The sequence below is a fragment of the Nerophis ophidion genome, linkage group LG13 (genome assembly GCF_033978795.1).
Source record: "Nerophis ophidion isolate RoL-2023_Sa linkage group LG13, RoL_Noph_v1.0, whole genome shotgun sequence".
Lineage (NCBI taxonomy): Eukaryota > Metazoa > Chordata > Actinopteri > Syngnathiformes > Syngnathidae > Nerophis > Nerophis ophidion.
The window spans coordinates 2,710,884-2,727,755 of NC_084623.1; the positions used below are offsets into that span (position 1 = coordinate 2,710,884).

The following is a 16,872-nucleotide window of genomic DNA, read 5'->3' on the forward strand; positions in this document are numbered from 1 at the left end:
CCATAAAATATCAAATAATATTTAGCTCATTCACGTAAGAGACTAGACGTATAAGATTTCATGGGATTTATGGATTAGGAGTGAGAGATAGTTTGGTAAAGGTATAGCATGTTCTATATGTTCTAGTTATTTGAATGACTCTTACCATAATATGTTAGCTTAACATAGCAGTTGCTTATTTATGCCTCATATAACCTACACTTATTCAGCCTGTTCTTCACTATTCTGTATTTTAAATTGCCTTTCAAATGTCTATTCTTGCTGCTGGATTTTATCAAATACATTTCCCCCAAAAATGTGACTTAAACTCCAGAGCAACTTATACTCCAAAAAATACGGTATATATATCCATCCATCCATTTTCTACCGCTTATTCCCTTTCGGGGTCGCGGGGGGCGCTGGCGCCTATCTCAGTTACAATCGGGCGGAAGGCAGGGTACACCCTGGACAAGTCGCCACCTCATCGCAGGGCCCACACAGATAGACAGACAACATTCATATATATATATATATATATATATACACATATTATATACATATACCCATATATATTTATATATATATAAATACACATATACATCTATATATATACATATATATTGACATATATAAAAATACACATATACATATACACATATATATTTCCATGTATGTAAATATGCATCCTGATTGGCTGATGTCGGCTCTACCTGCTTCATGAGCGGCAGCGGCTTCTCCACATCTTTCTCCTTGGCCAGCACCAAGTCCTGCAGCATCTGCTTCAGCTGCTCCTGGTAGTCCTTCACCTCCTGTCCATCACCAAGTCCTTCATCAGACACCACCCGTCAGTCGGCAGCAACACGACAATTAGCCGACTGTACCTGACACACACCTGAGGCCACCTTCACGTACAAAGGTCTGCTGGTGGACACACCCGGCATCACAGACGACAAGTCCTCACTTCCAGTCAGGGCTTGGAGACACAAAGGCAGGTTCAGGCCCAGGTCTAGGTTCAGGTCTAGGTTCAGGTCTAGGTCTAGGTCTAGGTCTAGGTCTAGGTTGAAGCCACCAACCTGGAGGTAAGTGGAGGCGGTAGAGCAGCTTGATCCTCTCGTTCAGCTCGCCGCAGTACAAAGTGTCTGAGGGCAGACATCATTGACAATATTGGTGACTTTTCAGGGAGTTTTATTCAATTACTTTGGGAATTTTAGGAAGGCGTTTTTATGTGTGCTTTACATTTTTCACATCACCAACTTTTACATTCACAAAACTCCAAAAACCCTCTGTGTGAAGACTATTACTGCAATAGTACACTAATATTACTTAGTAGTACTGCGTTGAAATGAGTCAGTTGTTCCGAGTTAACTTGCGTGTCACATAACATATTAGATAATATAATGTCATGTAATATATGTCAATATAATCTCACGTAATATATTAGATAATATAATGTCACGTAATATATGTCAATATAATGTCACATAATATATTAGATAATATAATGTCACGTAATATATGTCAATATAATGTCACGTAATATATTAGATAATATGTCACGTAATATAATAGATAATATAATGTCATGTAATATATGTCAATATAATGTCACGTAATATATTAGATAATATAATGTCATGTAATATATGTCAATATAATGTCACGTAATATAATAGATAATATAATGTCACGTAATATATGTCAATATAATGTCACGTAATATATTAGATAATATGTCACGTAATATAATAGATAATATAATGTCATGTAATATATGTCAATATAATGTCACGTAATATATTAGATAATATAATGTCATGTAATATATGTCAATATAATCTCACGTAATATATTAGATAATATAATGTCACGTAATATATTAGATAATATAATGTCATGTAATATATGTCAATATAATGTCACGTAATATATTAGATAATATAATGTCATGTAATATATGTCAATATAATGTCACGTAATATATTAGATAATATAATGTCATGTAATATATGTCAATATAATGTCACGTAATATATTAGATAATATAATGTCATGTAATATATGTCAATATAATGTCACGTAATATAATAGATAATATAATGTCACGTAATATATGTCAATATAATGTCACATAATATATTAGATAATATAATGTCACGTAATATATGTCAATATAATGTCACGTAATATATTAGATAATATAATGTCATGTAATATATGTCAATATAATGTCACGTAATATATTAGATAATATAATGTCATGTAATATATGTCAATATAATGTCACGTAATATAATAGATAATATAATGTCACGTAATATATGTCAATATAATGTCACGTAATATATTAGATAATATGTCACGTAATATAATAGATAATATAATGTCATGTAATATATGTCAATATAATGTCACGTAATATATTAGATAATATAATGTCATGTAATATATGTCAATATAATCTCACGTAATATATTAGATAATATAATGTCACGTAATATATGTCAATATAATGTCACGTAATATATTAGATAATATAATGTCATGTAATATATGTCAATATAATGTCACGTAATATATTAGATAATATAATGTCATGTAATATATGTCAATATAATGTCACGTAATATATTAGATAATATAATGTCATGTAATATATGTCAATATAATGTCACGTAATATATTAGATAATATAATGTCATGTAATATATGTCAATATAATGTCACGTAATATAATAGATAATATAATGTCACGTAATATATGTCAATATAATGTCACATAATATATTAGATAATATAATGTCACGTAATATATGTCAATATAATGTCACGTAATATATTAGATAATATAATGTCATGTAATATATGTCAATATAATGTCACGTAATATATTAGATAATATGTCACGTAATATAATAGATAATATAATGTCATGTAATATATGTCAATATAATGTCACGTAATATAATAGATAATATAATGTCATGTAATATATTAGATAATATAATGTCATGTAATATATGTCAATATAATGTCACGTAATATATTAGATAATATAATGTCACGTAATATATTAGATAATATAATGTCATGTAATATATTAGATAATATAATGTCACGTAATATAATAGATAATATAATGTCATGTAATATATTAGATAATATAATGTCACGTAATATATGTCAATATAATGTCACGTAATATATTAGATAATATAATGTCACGTAATATAATAGATAATATAATGTCATGTAATATATGTCAATATAATGTCACGTAATATAATAGATAATATAATGTCACTATATATATGTCAATATAATGTCATGTAATATATTAGATAATATAATGTCACTATATATATGTCAATATGTCACGTAATATATTAGATAATATAATGTCACGTAATATATGTCAATATAATGTCACGTAATATATTAGATAATATAATGTCACGTAATATAATAGATAATATAAGATACATATGTTCACAAGCCTCAGAAAGGCAGGAGTTGAACCAAAATGCTAACATTAGCATGCCGACAAATAGCAGTTATATGACTCTTGGACCAAAACATGCAAACATTATCTATAAAATAGTCAGCGTGCTGGCAGTTGGCATGTGTCGCAGAAAATTGGCAAACAAAGTTAGCATGCTGAGGTTTAAAAGCCAACAGTTAAATTATGTCAACTACCAAGTTACATGACTATCAGGTATATGGCGGGAAAATAGGCTAAAGCTAGCATGCTAACAGTTAGCATATGTCACTTACCAAGTCATTTAACTGAGGTCTAAGGCTGCAAAATTGGCTAAAAAAGGCACACCCTTCTGGTTTTGGAGTATCTATATTGGGGTTTCAGCACCAGCTGCTAGACTAGATGTCATCAATCTAATTCTAAGACTAAATGTGAGCAATCTAAGTCTAAGACTAGATGTGACCAATCTAAATCTAAGACTAAATGTGACCAATCTAAGTCTAAGATTAAATGTGACCAATCTAAGACTAAATCAGACCAATCTAAGTCTAAGACTAGATGTGACCAATCTAAGTCTAAGACTAAATGTGACCAATCTAAGTCTAAGACTAGATGTGACCAATCTAAGTCTAAGATTAAATGTGACCAATCTAAGTCTAAGACTAGATGTGACCAATCTAAGTCTAAGATTAAATGTGACCAATCTAAGTCCAAGACTAGATGTGACCAATCTAAGTCTAAGATTAAATGTGACCAATCTAAGTCTCAGACTAGATGTGACCAATCTAGGTCCAAGACTAGATGTTGAATGCTAACAGCTAGCATGTATCACTTACCAAGCTACATGATTTGAGGTGTACGACAAGAAAATCTGCTAACAAAGTTAGCAAGCTAATGTTAGCATATTTTAAGTACTACGGTCTAGGACTCTGGGGTTAAAGGATTCAGTTATGAAATTGGCAAACCAAAAAAAAGTTAGCATGCTAACTGTTAGCATGTGTCACATACCAAGTTAAATGACTTAAGGTTTTTTTCATGATCTCCTTGCAAAGTAGGAATAATTCTCTGCAAATAAAATATTTTCATTCATTGAAATATTTCCAGAGAACCCATGATGAGATATAAGAGAAGCCATGATGAGATATAGAACCCAGGATGAGATATAAGAGAAGCCATGATGAGATATAAGAGAAGCCATGATGAGATATAAGAGAAGCCATGATGAGATATAAGAGAAGCCATGATGAGATATAAGAGAAGCCAGGATGAGATATAAGAGAAGCCAGGATGAGATATAAGAGAAGCCATGATGAGATATAAGAGAAGCCAGGATGAGATATAAGAGAAGCCAGGATGAGATATAAGAGAAGCCATGATGAGATATAAGAGAAGCCATGATGAGATGTAAGAGAAGCCATGATGAGATTTAAGAGAAGCCAGGATGAGATGTAAGAGAAGCCAGGATGAGATGTAAGAGAAGCCATGATGAGATATAAGAGAAGCCATGATGAGATATAAGAGAAGCCATGATGAGATATAAGAGAAGCCATGATGAGATATAAGAGAAGCCATGATGAGATATAAGAGAAGCCATGATGAGATATAAGAGAAGCCATGATGAGATATAAGAGAAGCCATGATGAGATATAAGAGAAGCCATGATGAGATATAAGAGAAGCCAGGATGAGATATAAGAGAAGCCAGGATGAGATATAAGAGAAGCCATGATGAGATATAAGAGAAGCCATGATGAGATATAAGAGAAGCCATGATGAGATATAAGAGAAGCCATGATGAGATATAAGAGAAGCCAGGATGAGATATAAGAGAAGCCAGGATGAGATATAAGAGAAGCCATGATGAGATATAAGAGAAGCCAGGATGAGATATAAGAGAAGCCAGGATGAGATATAAGAGAAGCCAGGATGAGATATAAGAGAAGCCATGATGAGATGTAAGAGAAGCCATGATGAGATGTAAGAGAAGCCATGATGAGATGTAAGAGAAGCCATGATGAGATATAAGAGAAGCCATGATGAGATATAAGAGAAGCCATGATGAGATATAAGAGAAGCCATGATGAGATATAAGAGAAACCATGATGAGATATAAGAGAAGCCATGATGAGATATAAGAGAAGCCATGATGAGATATAAGAGAAGCCATGATGAGATATAAAAGAAGCCATGATGAGATATAAGAGAAGCCATGATGAGATATAAGAGAAGGCATGATGAGATATAAGAGAAACCATGATGAGATATAAGAGAAGCCATGATGAGATATAAGAGAAGCCATGATGAGATATAAGAGAAGCCATGATGAGATATAAGAGAAGCCATGATGAGATATAAGAGAAGCCATGATGAGATATAAGAGAAGCCAGGATGAGATATAAGAGAAGCCATGATGAGATATAAGAGAAGCCAGGATGAGATATAAGAGCAGACCAAACCCTGCGACCCACCCAGCCAGGCAGCAAAGTCCCTGAAGGTGAGCAGAGAGTCCTGGTCCTGGTCCAGCAGGGTGAAGGTGCGGTCAGCCAGCGTGTCGCCGTGACGACCAGACTCCCCCGCCCACGGCGCCAGCAGCCCGTAGAGGCTCTTGAACTGTGGGCGGTCCAGTCGGTAGCGGCGCTCCAGGTAGGACACGCCCCCCCGGCTCCATGACGCCGCCTGTGCCGCCGCCGCCATGCTGGTATCGCCCCAGTACAGGCTGATGAAGTGTTCTGTCTGGGGGACGCACGCCCTTAGCGGCCATCTTGGAAACACACGCCCACCTCACGCTTACCTTGAAGAGGTCGTAAATGTCCGCCAGCGTGTCGCCGCACATCGACACTTCTGACGACACCAATCGTAACTACGACAACACAAAACATCACTTATGACGACAACAACATATCACTTATGACAACAACAACACAAAGCATCACTTATGACGACAACAACATCTCACTTATGACAACAAATCACTTATGACAACAACACAAAACATCACTTATGACGACAACAACATATCACTTATGACAACAACAACACAAAACATCACTTATGACGACAACAACATATCACTTATGACAACAACACAAAACATCACTTATGACAACAACAAACAAAATATCACTTATGACGACAACAACATACAAAACATCACTTATGACGACAACAACACAAAACATCACTTATGACGACAACAACATATCACTTATGACAACAAATCACTTATGACAACAACACAAAGCATCACTTATGACGACAACAACACAAAACATCACTTATGACAACAACACAAAACATCACTTATGACGACAACAACATATCACTTATGACAACAAATCACTTATGACAACAACACAAAGCATCACTTATGACGACAACAACACAAAGCATCACTTATGACAACAACACAAAACATCACTTATGACGACAACAACATATCACTTATGACAACAACAACACAAAACATCACTTATGACAACAACAAACAAAATATCACTTATGACGACAACAACATACAAAATGTCACATATGATGACAACACCAAAAAATATCACTTATGACGACAACACACAATATCAATTATGATGACAACAACACACAATATCACTTACGATGACAACATACAACATATCACTCAAACAAAACACAATATACCATTCAAACACAACAACGACACACAACATATCACTCATAAACACAACAATGACACACAACATATCACTCATAAAGACAAGAAAGACACACAACATATCAGTCATAAACACAAGAAGGACACACAACATATCACTCATAAACACAAGGACACACAACATATCAGTCATAAACAAAACACAATATACCACTCAAATTTAACAACGACACACAACATATCACTCATAAACACAACAACGACACACAACATATCAGTAGTAAACACAACAATGACACACAACATATCACTCATAAAGACAAGGACACACAACATATCACTCATAAACACAACAAGGACACACAACATATCACTCATAAAGACAAGAAAGACACACAACATATCACTCATAAACACAAGAAGGACACACAAGACATGAGTGATAAAGAAAAGAAGAAGAAGGAGACAGAAGACATGAGTGATAAAGACAAGAAGAAGAAGAAGAAGGAGACAGAAGACATGAGTGATAAAGACAAGAAGAAGAAGAAGAAGGAGACAGAAGACATGAGTGATAAAGACAAGAAGAAGAAGAAGAAGGAGACAGAAGACATGAGTGATAAAGACAAGAAGAAGAAGGAGACAGAAGACATGAGTGATAAAGACAAGAAGAAGAAGAAGAAGGAGACAGAAGACATGAGTGATAAAGACAAGAAGAAGAAGGAGACAGAAGACATGAGTGATAAAGACAAGAAGGAGAAGGAGACAGAAGACATGAGTGATAAAGACAAGAAGGAGAAGGAGACAGAAGACATGAGTGATAAAGACAAGAAGAAGAAGGAGACAGAAGACATGAGTGATAAAGACAAGAAGAAGAAGGAGACAGAAGACATGAGGTGTAGTTGCTGACGGTGTTGTCCTTGGCGGTGTCCTCGTGGGCCTGCAGGACTTGGATCCTGTGGTGGCAGCGCAGCCTCTCGATCTTCCTGACGGTCAAGTCCCCAAACCTCTGACACACAAGAGGACACAACAACCACATTTGTTGTCCACCTTATCAAGTGCTGTGTGCCAGCTGCGGCTGTAGGCAACCTCCTTTCAGCGTGGCGGCGGACTCACTTCCAGGGCGTCGTTGATGAGCCGAGTCACGGGGACTTGGTCCGCGGGAGGTTGAGAGGACGAATCCTCACGGCCGACGTGCTCCAGAAAACTGCGAGGCGGAAAAAGCAAAGGTTGAGAGCCCCCGAAGGTCAGGGTGAGGGTCACCTGCGCGCCAACACACCTGCTGAGGACCATGAGGGCGTGTCCGTCATCACAGCTGCGGCACAGCAGTTCGCTAGTGGTCTCCAGGACGGCCAGGCCCAGCTGGAAGATGGCCTTGATGCCGTGGAAGAAGAAGCAGTCCACCACGCAGACGGCGCTGTGGAAGGGCATGACGCTGACGAAGATGGTGAGGAACCAGGACAGCGAGACCGAGGACAGGGTGGACAGGTCAGGGAAGTGCTCGGCCAGCTCAGGAAGACGCTCGCGGATCAGCTGCTCGAACACCGACTGATCCACTTGGGCTCCTGCGTTGTCATACATGTGTTTATTGCTGGCGGCTTGTTGCGCCCCACAAAGTGTGCATACTGCAAGTAACTGATCCACTTGGGCTCCTGCGTTGTCGTACATGTGTTTATTGCTGGCGGCTTGTTGCGCCCCACAAAGTGTGCATACTGTAAGTAACTGATCCACTTGGGCTCCTGCGTTGTCATACATGTGTTTATTGCTGGCGGCTTGTTGCGCCCTACAAAGTGTGCATACTGTAAGTAACTGATCCACTTGGGCTCCTGCGTTGTCATACATGTGTTTATTGCTGGCGGCTTGTTGCGCCCTACAAAGTGTGCATACTGTAAGTAACTGATCCACTTGGGCTCCTGCGTTGTCATACATGTGTTTATTGCTGGCAGCTTGTTGCGCCCTACAAAGTGTGCATACTGTAAGTAACTGATCCACTTGGGCTCCTGCGTTGTAGTACATGTGTTTATTGCTGGCGGCTTGTTGCGCCCTACAAAGTGTGCATACTGTAAGTAACTGATCCACTTGGGCTCCTGCGTTGTCGTACATGTGTTTATTGCTGGCGGCTTGTTGCGCCCCACAAAGTGTGCATACTGTAAGTAACTGATCCACTTGGGCTCCTGCGTTGTCATACATGTGTTTATTGCTGGCGGCTTGTTGCGCCCTACAAAGTGTGCATACTGTAAGTAACTGATCCACTTGGGCTCCTGCGTTGTCGTACATGTGTTTATTGCTGGCGGCTTGTTGCGCCCCACAAAGTGTGCATACTGTAAGTAACTGATCCACTTGGGCTCCTGCGTTGTCATACATGTGTTTATTGCTGGCGGCTTGTTGCGCCCTACAAAGTGTGCATACTGTAAGTAACTGATCCACTTGGGCTCCTGCGTTGTCATACATGTGTTTATTGCTGGCGGCTTGTTGCGCCCTACAAAGTGTGCATACTGTAAGTAACTGATCCACTTGGGCTCCTGCGTTGTCATACATGTGTTTATTGCTGGCGGCTTGTTGCGCCCTACAAAGTGTGCATACTGTAAGTAACTGATCCACTTGGGCTCCTGCGTTGTCATACATGTGTTTATTGCTGGCAGCTTGTTGCGCCCTACAAAGTGTGCATACTGTAAGTAACTGATCCACTTGGGCTCCTGCGTTGTAGTACATGTGTTTATTGCTGGCGGCTTGTTGCGCCCTACAAAGTGTGCATACTGTAAGTAACTGATCCACTTGGGCTCCTGCGTTGTCGTACATGTGTTTATTGCTGGCGGCTTGTTGCGCCCCACAAAGTGTGCATACTGTAAGTAACTGATCCACTTGGGCTCCTGCGTTGTCATACATGTGTTTATTGCTGGCGGCTTGTTGCGCCCTACAAAGTGTGCATACTGTAAGTAACTGATCCACTTGGGCTCCTGCGTTGTCATACATGTGTTTATTGCTGGCGGCTTGTTGCGCCCTACAAAGTGTGCATACTGTAAGTAACTGATCCACTTGGGCTCCTGCGTTGTCATACATGTGTTTATTGCTGGCGGCTTGTTGCGCCCTACAAAGTGTGCATACTGTAAGTAACTGATCCACTTGGGCTCCTGCGTTGTCATACATGTGTTTATTGCTGGCAGCTTGTTGCGCCCTACAAAGTGTGCATACTGTAAGTAACTGATCCACTTGGGCTCCTGCGTTGTAGTACATGTGTTTATTGCTGGCGGCTTGTTGCGCCCCACAAAGTGTGCATACTGTAAGTAACTGATCCACTTGGGCTCCTGCGTTGTCATACATGTGTTTATTGCTGGCGGCTTGTTGCGCCCTACAAAGTGTGCATACTGTAAGTAACTGATCCACTTGGGCTCCTGCGTTGTCATACATGTGTTTATTGCTGGCAGCTTGTTGCGCCCTACAAAGTGTGCATACTGTAAGTAACTGATCCACTTGGGCTCCTGCGTTGTAGTACATGTGTTTATTGCTGGCGGCTTGTTGCGCCCTACAAAGTGTGCATACTGTAAGTAACTGATCCACTTGGGCTCCTGCGTTGTCGTACATGTGTTTATTGCTGGCGGCTTGTTGCGCCCCACAAAGTGTGCATACTGTAAGTAACTGATCCACTTGGGCTCCTGCGTTGTCATACATGTGTTTATTGCTGGCGGCTTGTTGCGCCCTACAAAGTGTGCATACTGTAAGTAACTGATCCACTTGGGCTCCTGCGTTGTCGTACATGTGTTTATTGCTGGCGGCTTGTTGCGCCCCACAAAGTGTGCATACTGTAAGTAACTGATCCACTTGGGCTCCTGCGTTGTCATACATGTGTTTATTGCTGGCGGCTTGTTGCGCCCTACAAAGTGTGCATACTGTAAGTAACTGATCCACTTGGGCTCCTGCGTTGTCATACATGTGTTTATTGCTGGCGGCTTGTTGCGCCCTACAAAGTGTGCATACTGTAAGTAACTGATCCACTTGGGCTCCTGCGTTGTCATACATGTGTTTATTGCTGGCGGCTTGTTGCGCCCTACAAAGTGTGCATACTGTAAGTAACTGATCCACTTGGGCTCCTGCGTTGTCATACATGTGTTTATTGCTGGCAGCTTGTTGCGCCCTACAAAGTGTGCATACTGTAAGTAACTGATCCACTTGGGCTCCTGCGTTGTAGTACATGTGTTTATTGCTGGCGGCTTGTTGCGCCCTACAAAGTGTGCATACTGTAAGTAACTGATCCACTTGGGCTCCTGCGTTGTCGTACATGTGTTTATTGCTGGCGGCTTGTTGCGCCCCACAAAGTGTGCATACTGTAAGTAACTGATCCACTTGGGCTCCTGCGTTGTCATACATGTGTTTATTGCTGGCGGCTTGTTGCGCCCTACAAAGTGTGCATACTGTAAGTAACTGATCCACTTGGGCTCCTGCGTTGTCATACATGTGTTTATTGCTGGCGGCTTGTTGCGCCCTACAAAGTGTGCATACTGTAAGTAACTGATCCACTTGGGCTCCTGCGTTGTCATACATGTGTTTATTGCTGGCGGCTTGTTGCGCCCTACAAAGTGTGCATACTGTAAGTAACTGATCCACTTGGGCTCCTGCGTTGTCATACATGTGTTTATTGCTGGCAGCTTGTTGCGCCCTACAAAGTGTGCATACTGTAAGTAACTGATCCACTTGGGCTCCTGCGTTGTAGTACATGTGTTTATTGCTGGCGGCTTGTTGCGCCCCACAAAGTGTGCATACTGTAAGTAACTGATCCACTTGGGCTCCTGCGTTGTCATACATGTGTTTATTGCTGGCGGCTTGTTGCGCCCTACAAAGTGTGCATACTGTAAGTAACTGATCCACTTGGGCTCCTGCGTTGTCATACATGTGTTTATTGCTGGCAGCTTGTTGCGCCCTACAAAGTGTGCATACTGTAAGTAACTGATCCACTTGGGCTCCTGTGTTGTCATACATGTGTTTATTGCTGGCAGCTTGTTGCGCCCTACAAAGTGTGCATACTGTAAGTAACTGATCCACTTGGGCTCCTGCGTTGTCATACATTTGTTTATTGCTGGCGGCTTGTGGCGCCCCACAAAGTGTGCATACTGTAAGTAACTGATCCACTTGGGCTCCTGCGTTGTCGTACATGTGTTTATTGCTGGCGGCTTGTTGCGCCCTACAAAGTGTGCATACTGTAAGTAACTGATCCACTTGGGCTCCTGTGTTGTAGTACATGTGTTTATTGCTGGCGGCTTGTTGCGCCCTACAAAGTGTGCATACTGTAAGTAACTGATCCACTTGGGCTCCTGCGTTGTCGTACATGTGTTTATTGCTGGCGGCTTGTTGCGCCCTACAAAGTGTGCATACTGTAAGTAACTGATCCACTTGGGCTCCTGCGTTGTCGTACATGTGTTTATTGCTGGCGGCTTGTTGCGCCCTACAAAGTGTGCATACTGTAAGTAACTGATCCACTTGGGCTCCTGCATTGTCGTACATGTGTTTATTGCTGGCAGCTTGTTGCGCCCCACAAAGTGTGCATACTGTAAGTAACTGATCCACTTGGGCTCCTGCATTGTCGTACATGTGTTTATTGCTGGCGGCTTGTTGCGCCCCACAAAGTGTGCATACTGTAAGTAACTGATCCACTTGGGCTCCTGCGTTGTCATACATGTGTTTATTGCTGGCGGCTTGTTGCGCCCCACAAAGTGTGCATACTGTAAGTAACTGATCCACTTGGGCTCCTGTGTTGTAGTACATGTGTTTATTGCTGGCGGCTTGTTGCGCCCTACAAAGTGTGCATACTGTAAGTAACTGATCCACTTGGGCTCCTGCATTGTCGTACATGTGTTTATTCCTGGCAGCTTGTTGCGCCCCACAAAGTGTGCATACTGTAAGTAACTGATCCACTTGGGCTCCTGCGTTGTAGTACATGTGTTTATTGCTGGCGGCTTGTTGCGCCCCACAAAGTGTGCATACTGTATGTAGTGGGCTGTTTGATGGTGACTTTCATCTTAGCCGTTGTTCTCATGAACACATTGTTCAAGTAAACTCATTAATGCTAATACTAGCCTGTCTATGGTAAACCCAATGTAAGTTAGCATCACGCTAAAGACTTGCTTTGTTGCTGTCAAAAGTAGCAACATCACTTCCAGGGAGGTTGACTAAGTCGGCCTCAGAGCAGCTGGTGATTCTGCAACAGGAAGTGACATCACCTGCAATAAGGCACCCTTGCATTTTACATGAATCCACACACGCTAGTACAGACGGTGCCTTTAAAAGTATGGAATTGTGTAGAGCGTGCAGTCCAGCCAAAGGGAATGACAACCTCCTCGGACCACTTGGGGTACTTGGGAAATGGGGCTGAGAACAACATCCAATCTACCTGGAAACAAGAAAGTCCAGACTCACCACAAAGAGGACCTAACCTCTGAGGGTCTTATAGCTCCTCCCAAACGGACTCACCCTTAAAAGTCTCATGGTTCCCCCAAGAGGACTCATTCTTAAAAGGTCTTGTGGTTCTCCTAAAAGGACTCATTCTTAATGGTCTCATGGTTCCCCCAAAAAGGACTGATTGTTAAAAGGTCTCATGGTTCCTAAAAGGACTCATTCTTAATGGTCTCATGGTTCCCTCAAAAACGACTCATTTTTAAAGGTCTCATGGTTCCCCAAGAAGGACTCATTCTTAATGGTCTCATGGCTTTCCCAAAAGGACTCATCCTTAACGGTCTCATGGTTCCCCTAAAACGACTCATTTTAAATGTCTTATGGTTCCCCAAAAGGATTCATCCTTAAAGATCTCGTGGTTACCCTAAAATGACTCATCCTTAGAAGGGTAATGGTTATCCCAAAAAGGACTCATCCTTAAAGGTCTCGTGGTTCTCTCAAAAGGACTCATCCTTAAAAGCCTCTTGGTTCCCCCAAAAAGGACTCCTTTTTAAAAAGGTCTCATGGTTCCTCAAAAGGATTTATTGTTAATGGTCTCATAGTACACCAAAAAGGACTCATCCTTAAAGGTCTCGTGGTTCCCCCAAACAACTCATTTTTAAAAGGTCTTATGGTTCCCCTAAAAGGACTCATTTTAATTGTCTCATGGTTCCCCCAAAAGAGACTCATCCTTGAAGGTCTCAAGTTTCCCCCAAAAGGACTCATCCTTAAAGGTCTTGTGGTTCCGCTAAAACGACTAATTTTTAAAGGTATTAAGGTTCCCAAAAAAGAAGTCCTTCTTAATGGTGTCATAGTTCCCCAAAAGGACTCATCTTTTAAGGTCTCGTGGTTCCCCTATAACGACTCATTCTTCATGGTCTCATGGTTCACACAAAATGGACTCATGGTTAAAGGTATCCTGGTTCCTAAAAGGACTCATCCTTAAAGATCTCATGGTTCCCCCAAAAAGGACTCATTGTTAAAAGGTCTCCTGGTTCCTAAAAGGACTCATCCTTAGGTCTCATGGTTCCCCCAAAAAGGACTCATTGTTAAAAGGTCTCCTGGTTCCTAAAAGGACTCATCCTTAGGTCTCATGGTTCCCCCAAAAAGGACTCATTGTTAAAAGGTCTCCTGGTTCCTAAAATGACTCATCCTTAGGTCTCATGGTTCCCCCAAAAAGGACTCATTGTTAAAAGGTCTCATGGTTCCCCAAAAAGGACTCATTGTTAAAAGGTCTCATGGTTCCTAAAAGGACTCATCCTTAGGTCTCATGGTTCCCCCAAAAAGGACTCATTGTTAAAAGGTATCCTGGTTCCTAAAAGGACTCATCCTTAGGTCTCATGGTTCCCCCAAAAAGGACTCATTGTTAAAAGGTCTCATGGTTCCCCAAAAAGGACTCATTGTTAAAAGGTCTCATGGTTCCTAAAAGGACTCATCCTTAGGTCTCATGGTTCCCCAAAAAGGACTCATTGTTAAAAGGTCTCATGGTTCCTAAAAGGACTCATCCTTAGGTCTCATGGTTCCCCAAAAAGGACTCATCCTTAGGTCTCATGGTTCCCCAAAAAGGACTCATTGTTAAAAGGTCTCATGGTTCCTAAGAGGACTCATCCTTAGGTCTCATGGTTCCCCAAAAAGGACTCATTGTTAAAAGGTCTCATGGTTCCTAAGAGGACTCATCCTTAGGTCTCATGGTTCCTAAAAGGACTCATCCTTAGGTCTCATGGTTCCTAAAAGGACTCATCCCAGGGTCTCATGGTTCCCCAAAAAGGACTCATTGTTAAAAGGTCTCATGGTTCCTAAGAGGACTCATCCTTAGGTCTCATGGTTCCTAAAAGGACTCATCCTTAGGTCTCATGGTTCCTAAAAGGACTCATCCCAGGGTCTCATGGTTCCCCAAAAAGGACTCATCCTTACAAGTTTCATGGTTCTCCAAAAAGGTCCTAAATCTGCTAAAATTACACACAACTATTTTGTGGTAATTGTGCACCTTTTGGTAGTCCTCCAAGTCCAAATGGAACCTACCAGGGTTCCACTGGCTGAACCTGGTACCAAAGAAACCAGATTAGGTTTAGGATTGGGACCAGGTCTATAAGGACTAGCGATAGCGCTAACGTGACACAGCCTGCACACTCTTCCATGGTCTTCAAAAGTAGAAAAACCATTGGGGCGGTGGCTAGCTCGGCTGGTAGAGTGGCCCTGCCAGCAACTTCAGGGTTCCAGGTTTGATCCCCATGTCTGCCATCCAATTTACTGCCGTTGTGTCCTTGGGCAAGACACTTCCTCACCACACTGTAACTCAGATATTGGGTTTCACTATGTAAAGCGCTTTGAGTCACTAGAGAAAAGTGCTATATAAATCCACTTCACATTTACAGAGGGTGACCTGGTTTTTGGCAGGAATGTGAGACCTTGCAGGGATCTCATGAACATGTGAAAACAGAGAACGACATCGTGGATGATTTGAAAAACTAACCAGGACACAAATATCATCTTTTTAACCTTTTTGGTAAATGACACTCATGTGTCACGGCCAATTATGCAAATTAGACGGTCAAGACCCTCCCACCACATAAACACCACCTCGCTTTCTTTCATTAGCTTGTTAGGATTATTTGAAGTATCATTATGACTATCATTGTTATGATTATGACTATTCTTACCATTATGACTATTATGATTAATATGATTACGACTATAATGATTATTATGATTATAATTATGATTATGAAAGGGACAAGCGGTAGGAAATAAATGGATGGATGGACTATTATGATTCTTGTGATTACTATTATGATAATTATGTTTATGATTATATTGATTATGATGATGACAATTATTATAAATATTATTATGATTATCATTTTTATTATTATTATTATTATTATGATTAGGATTACGACTATTATGATTAGGATGAGTATGATTATTATAATTATGATTATGACTGTGATTATTGTGATTATGACGACGATTATGATTATGATAAGTATGATTATTATGCAGATGATAGTTTTCTCACCTATGACGCGGCGGTTGAAGTAGTCAGGCAGCATGCGCTCACAGACGGCAACCAGCAGCCAGAAGGCTTCTTCTTCCTTGGCGTACAACAGCAGCACCGAGGCCAGGATGTTCATGGACTACATCGCACACATCAAACATTATCACCTCATCATTTATACACTAACGTGCGCTCAAGTGGAACCTACAAAGTCCTCAGAGCCAACAGGAACGTCAAATATATATATATATATATATATATATATACATATATATATATATACATATATACATATATATATATACATATATATATATATATACATATATACATATGTATATATGTATATATATACATATATACATATATACAT

At 40.4% G+C, this 16,872-nt stretch overlaps 1 protein-coding gene across 9 annotated transcripts in view; it reads right to left on the bottom strand.

The window, feature by feature from the left end:
- Window positions 1-16,872, bottom strand: part of LOC133564107 (TBC1 domain family member 8) — a 38,321-nt gene that overhangs the window by 1,107 nt on the left and 20,342 nt on the right. For 2 of the 9 annotated variants that reach the window (XM_061918224.1, XM_061918227.1), the window contains 9 exons: window positions 16,521-16,638; window positions 8,358-8,643; window positions 8,195-8,285; window positions 7,989-8,087; window positions 6,245-6,313; window positions 5,922-6,186; window positions 1,053-1,118; window positions 872-952; window positions 690-805 (listed from right to left, as the gene is read on the bottom strand). In XM_061918224.1, the coding sequence (XP_061774208.1) occupies window positions 690-805; window positions 872-952; window positions 1,053-1,118; window positions 5,922-6,186; window positions 6,245-6,313; window positions 7,989-8,087; window positions 8,195-8,285; window positions 8,358-8,643; window positions 16,521-16,638 (1,191 nt within the window). Of the gene's footprint in view, window positions 1-689; window positions 806-860; window positions 953-1,052; window positions 1,119-5,921; window positions 6,187-6,244; window positions 6,314-7,988; window positions 8,088-8,194; window positions 8,644-16,520; window positions 16,639-16,872 lie in introns of those variants that run through there. The other 7 variants (XM_061918225.1, XM_061918228.1, XR_009809222.1 and 4 more) reach the window with 7 other exon arrangements.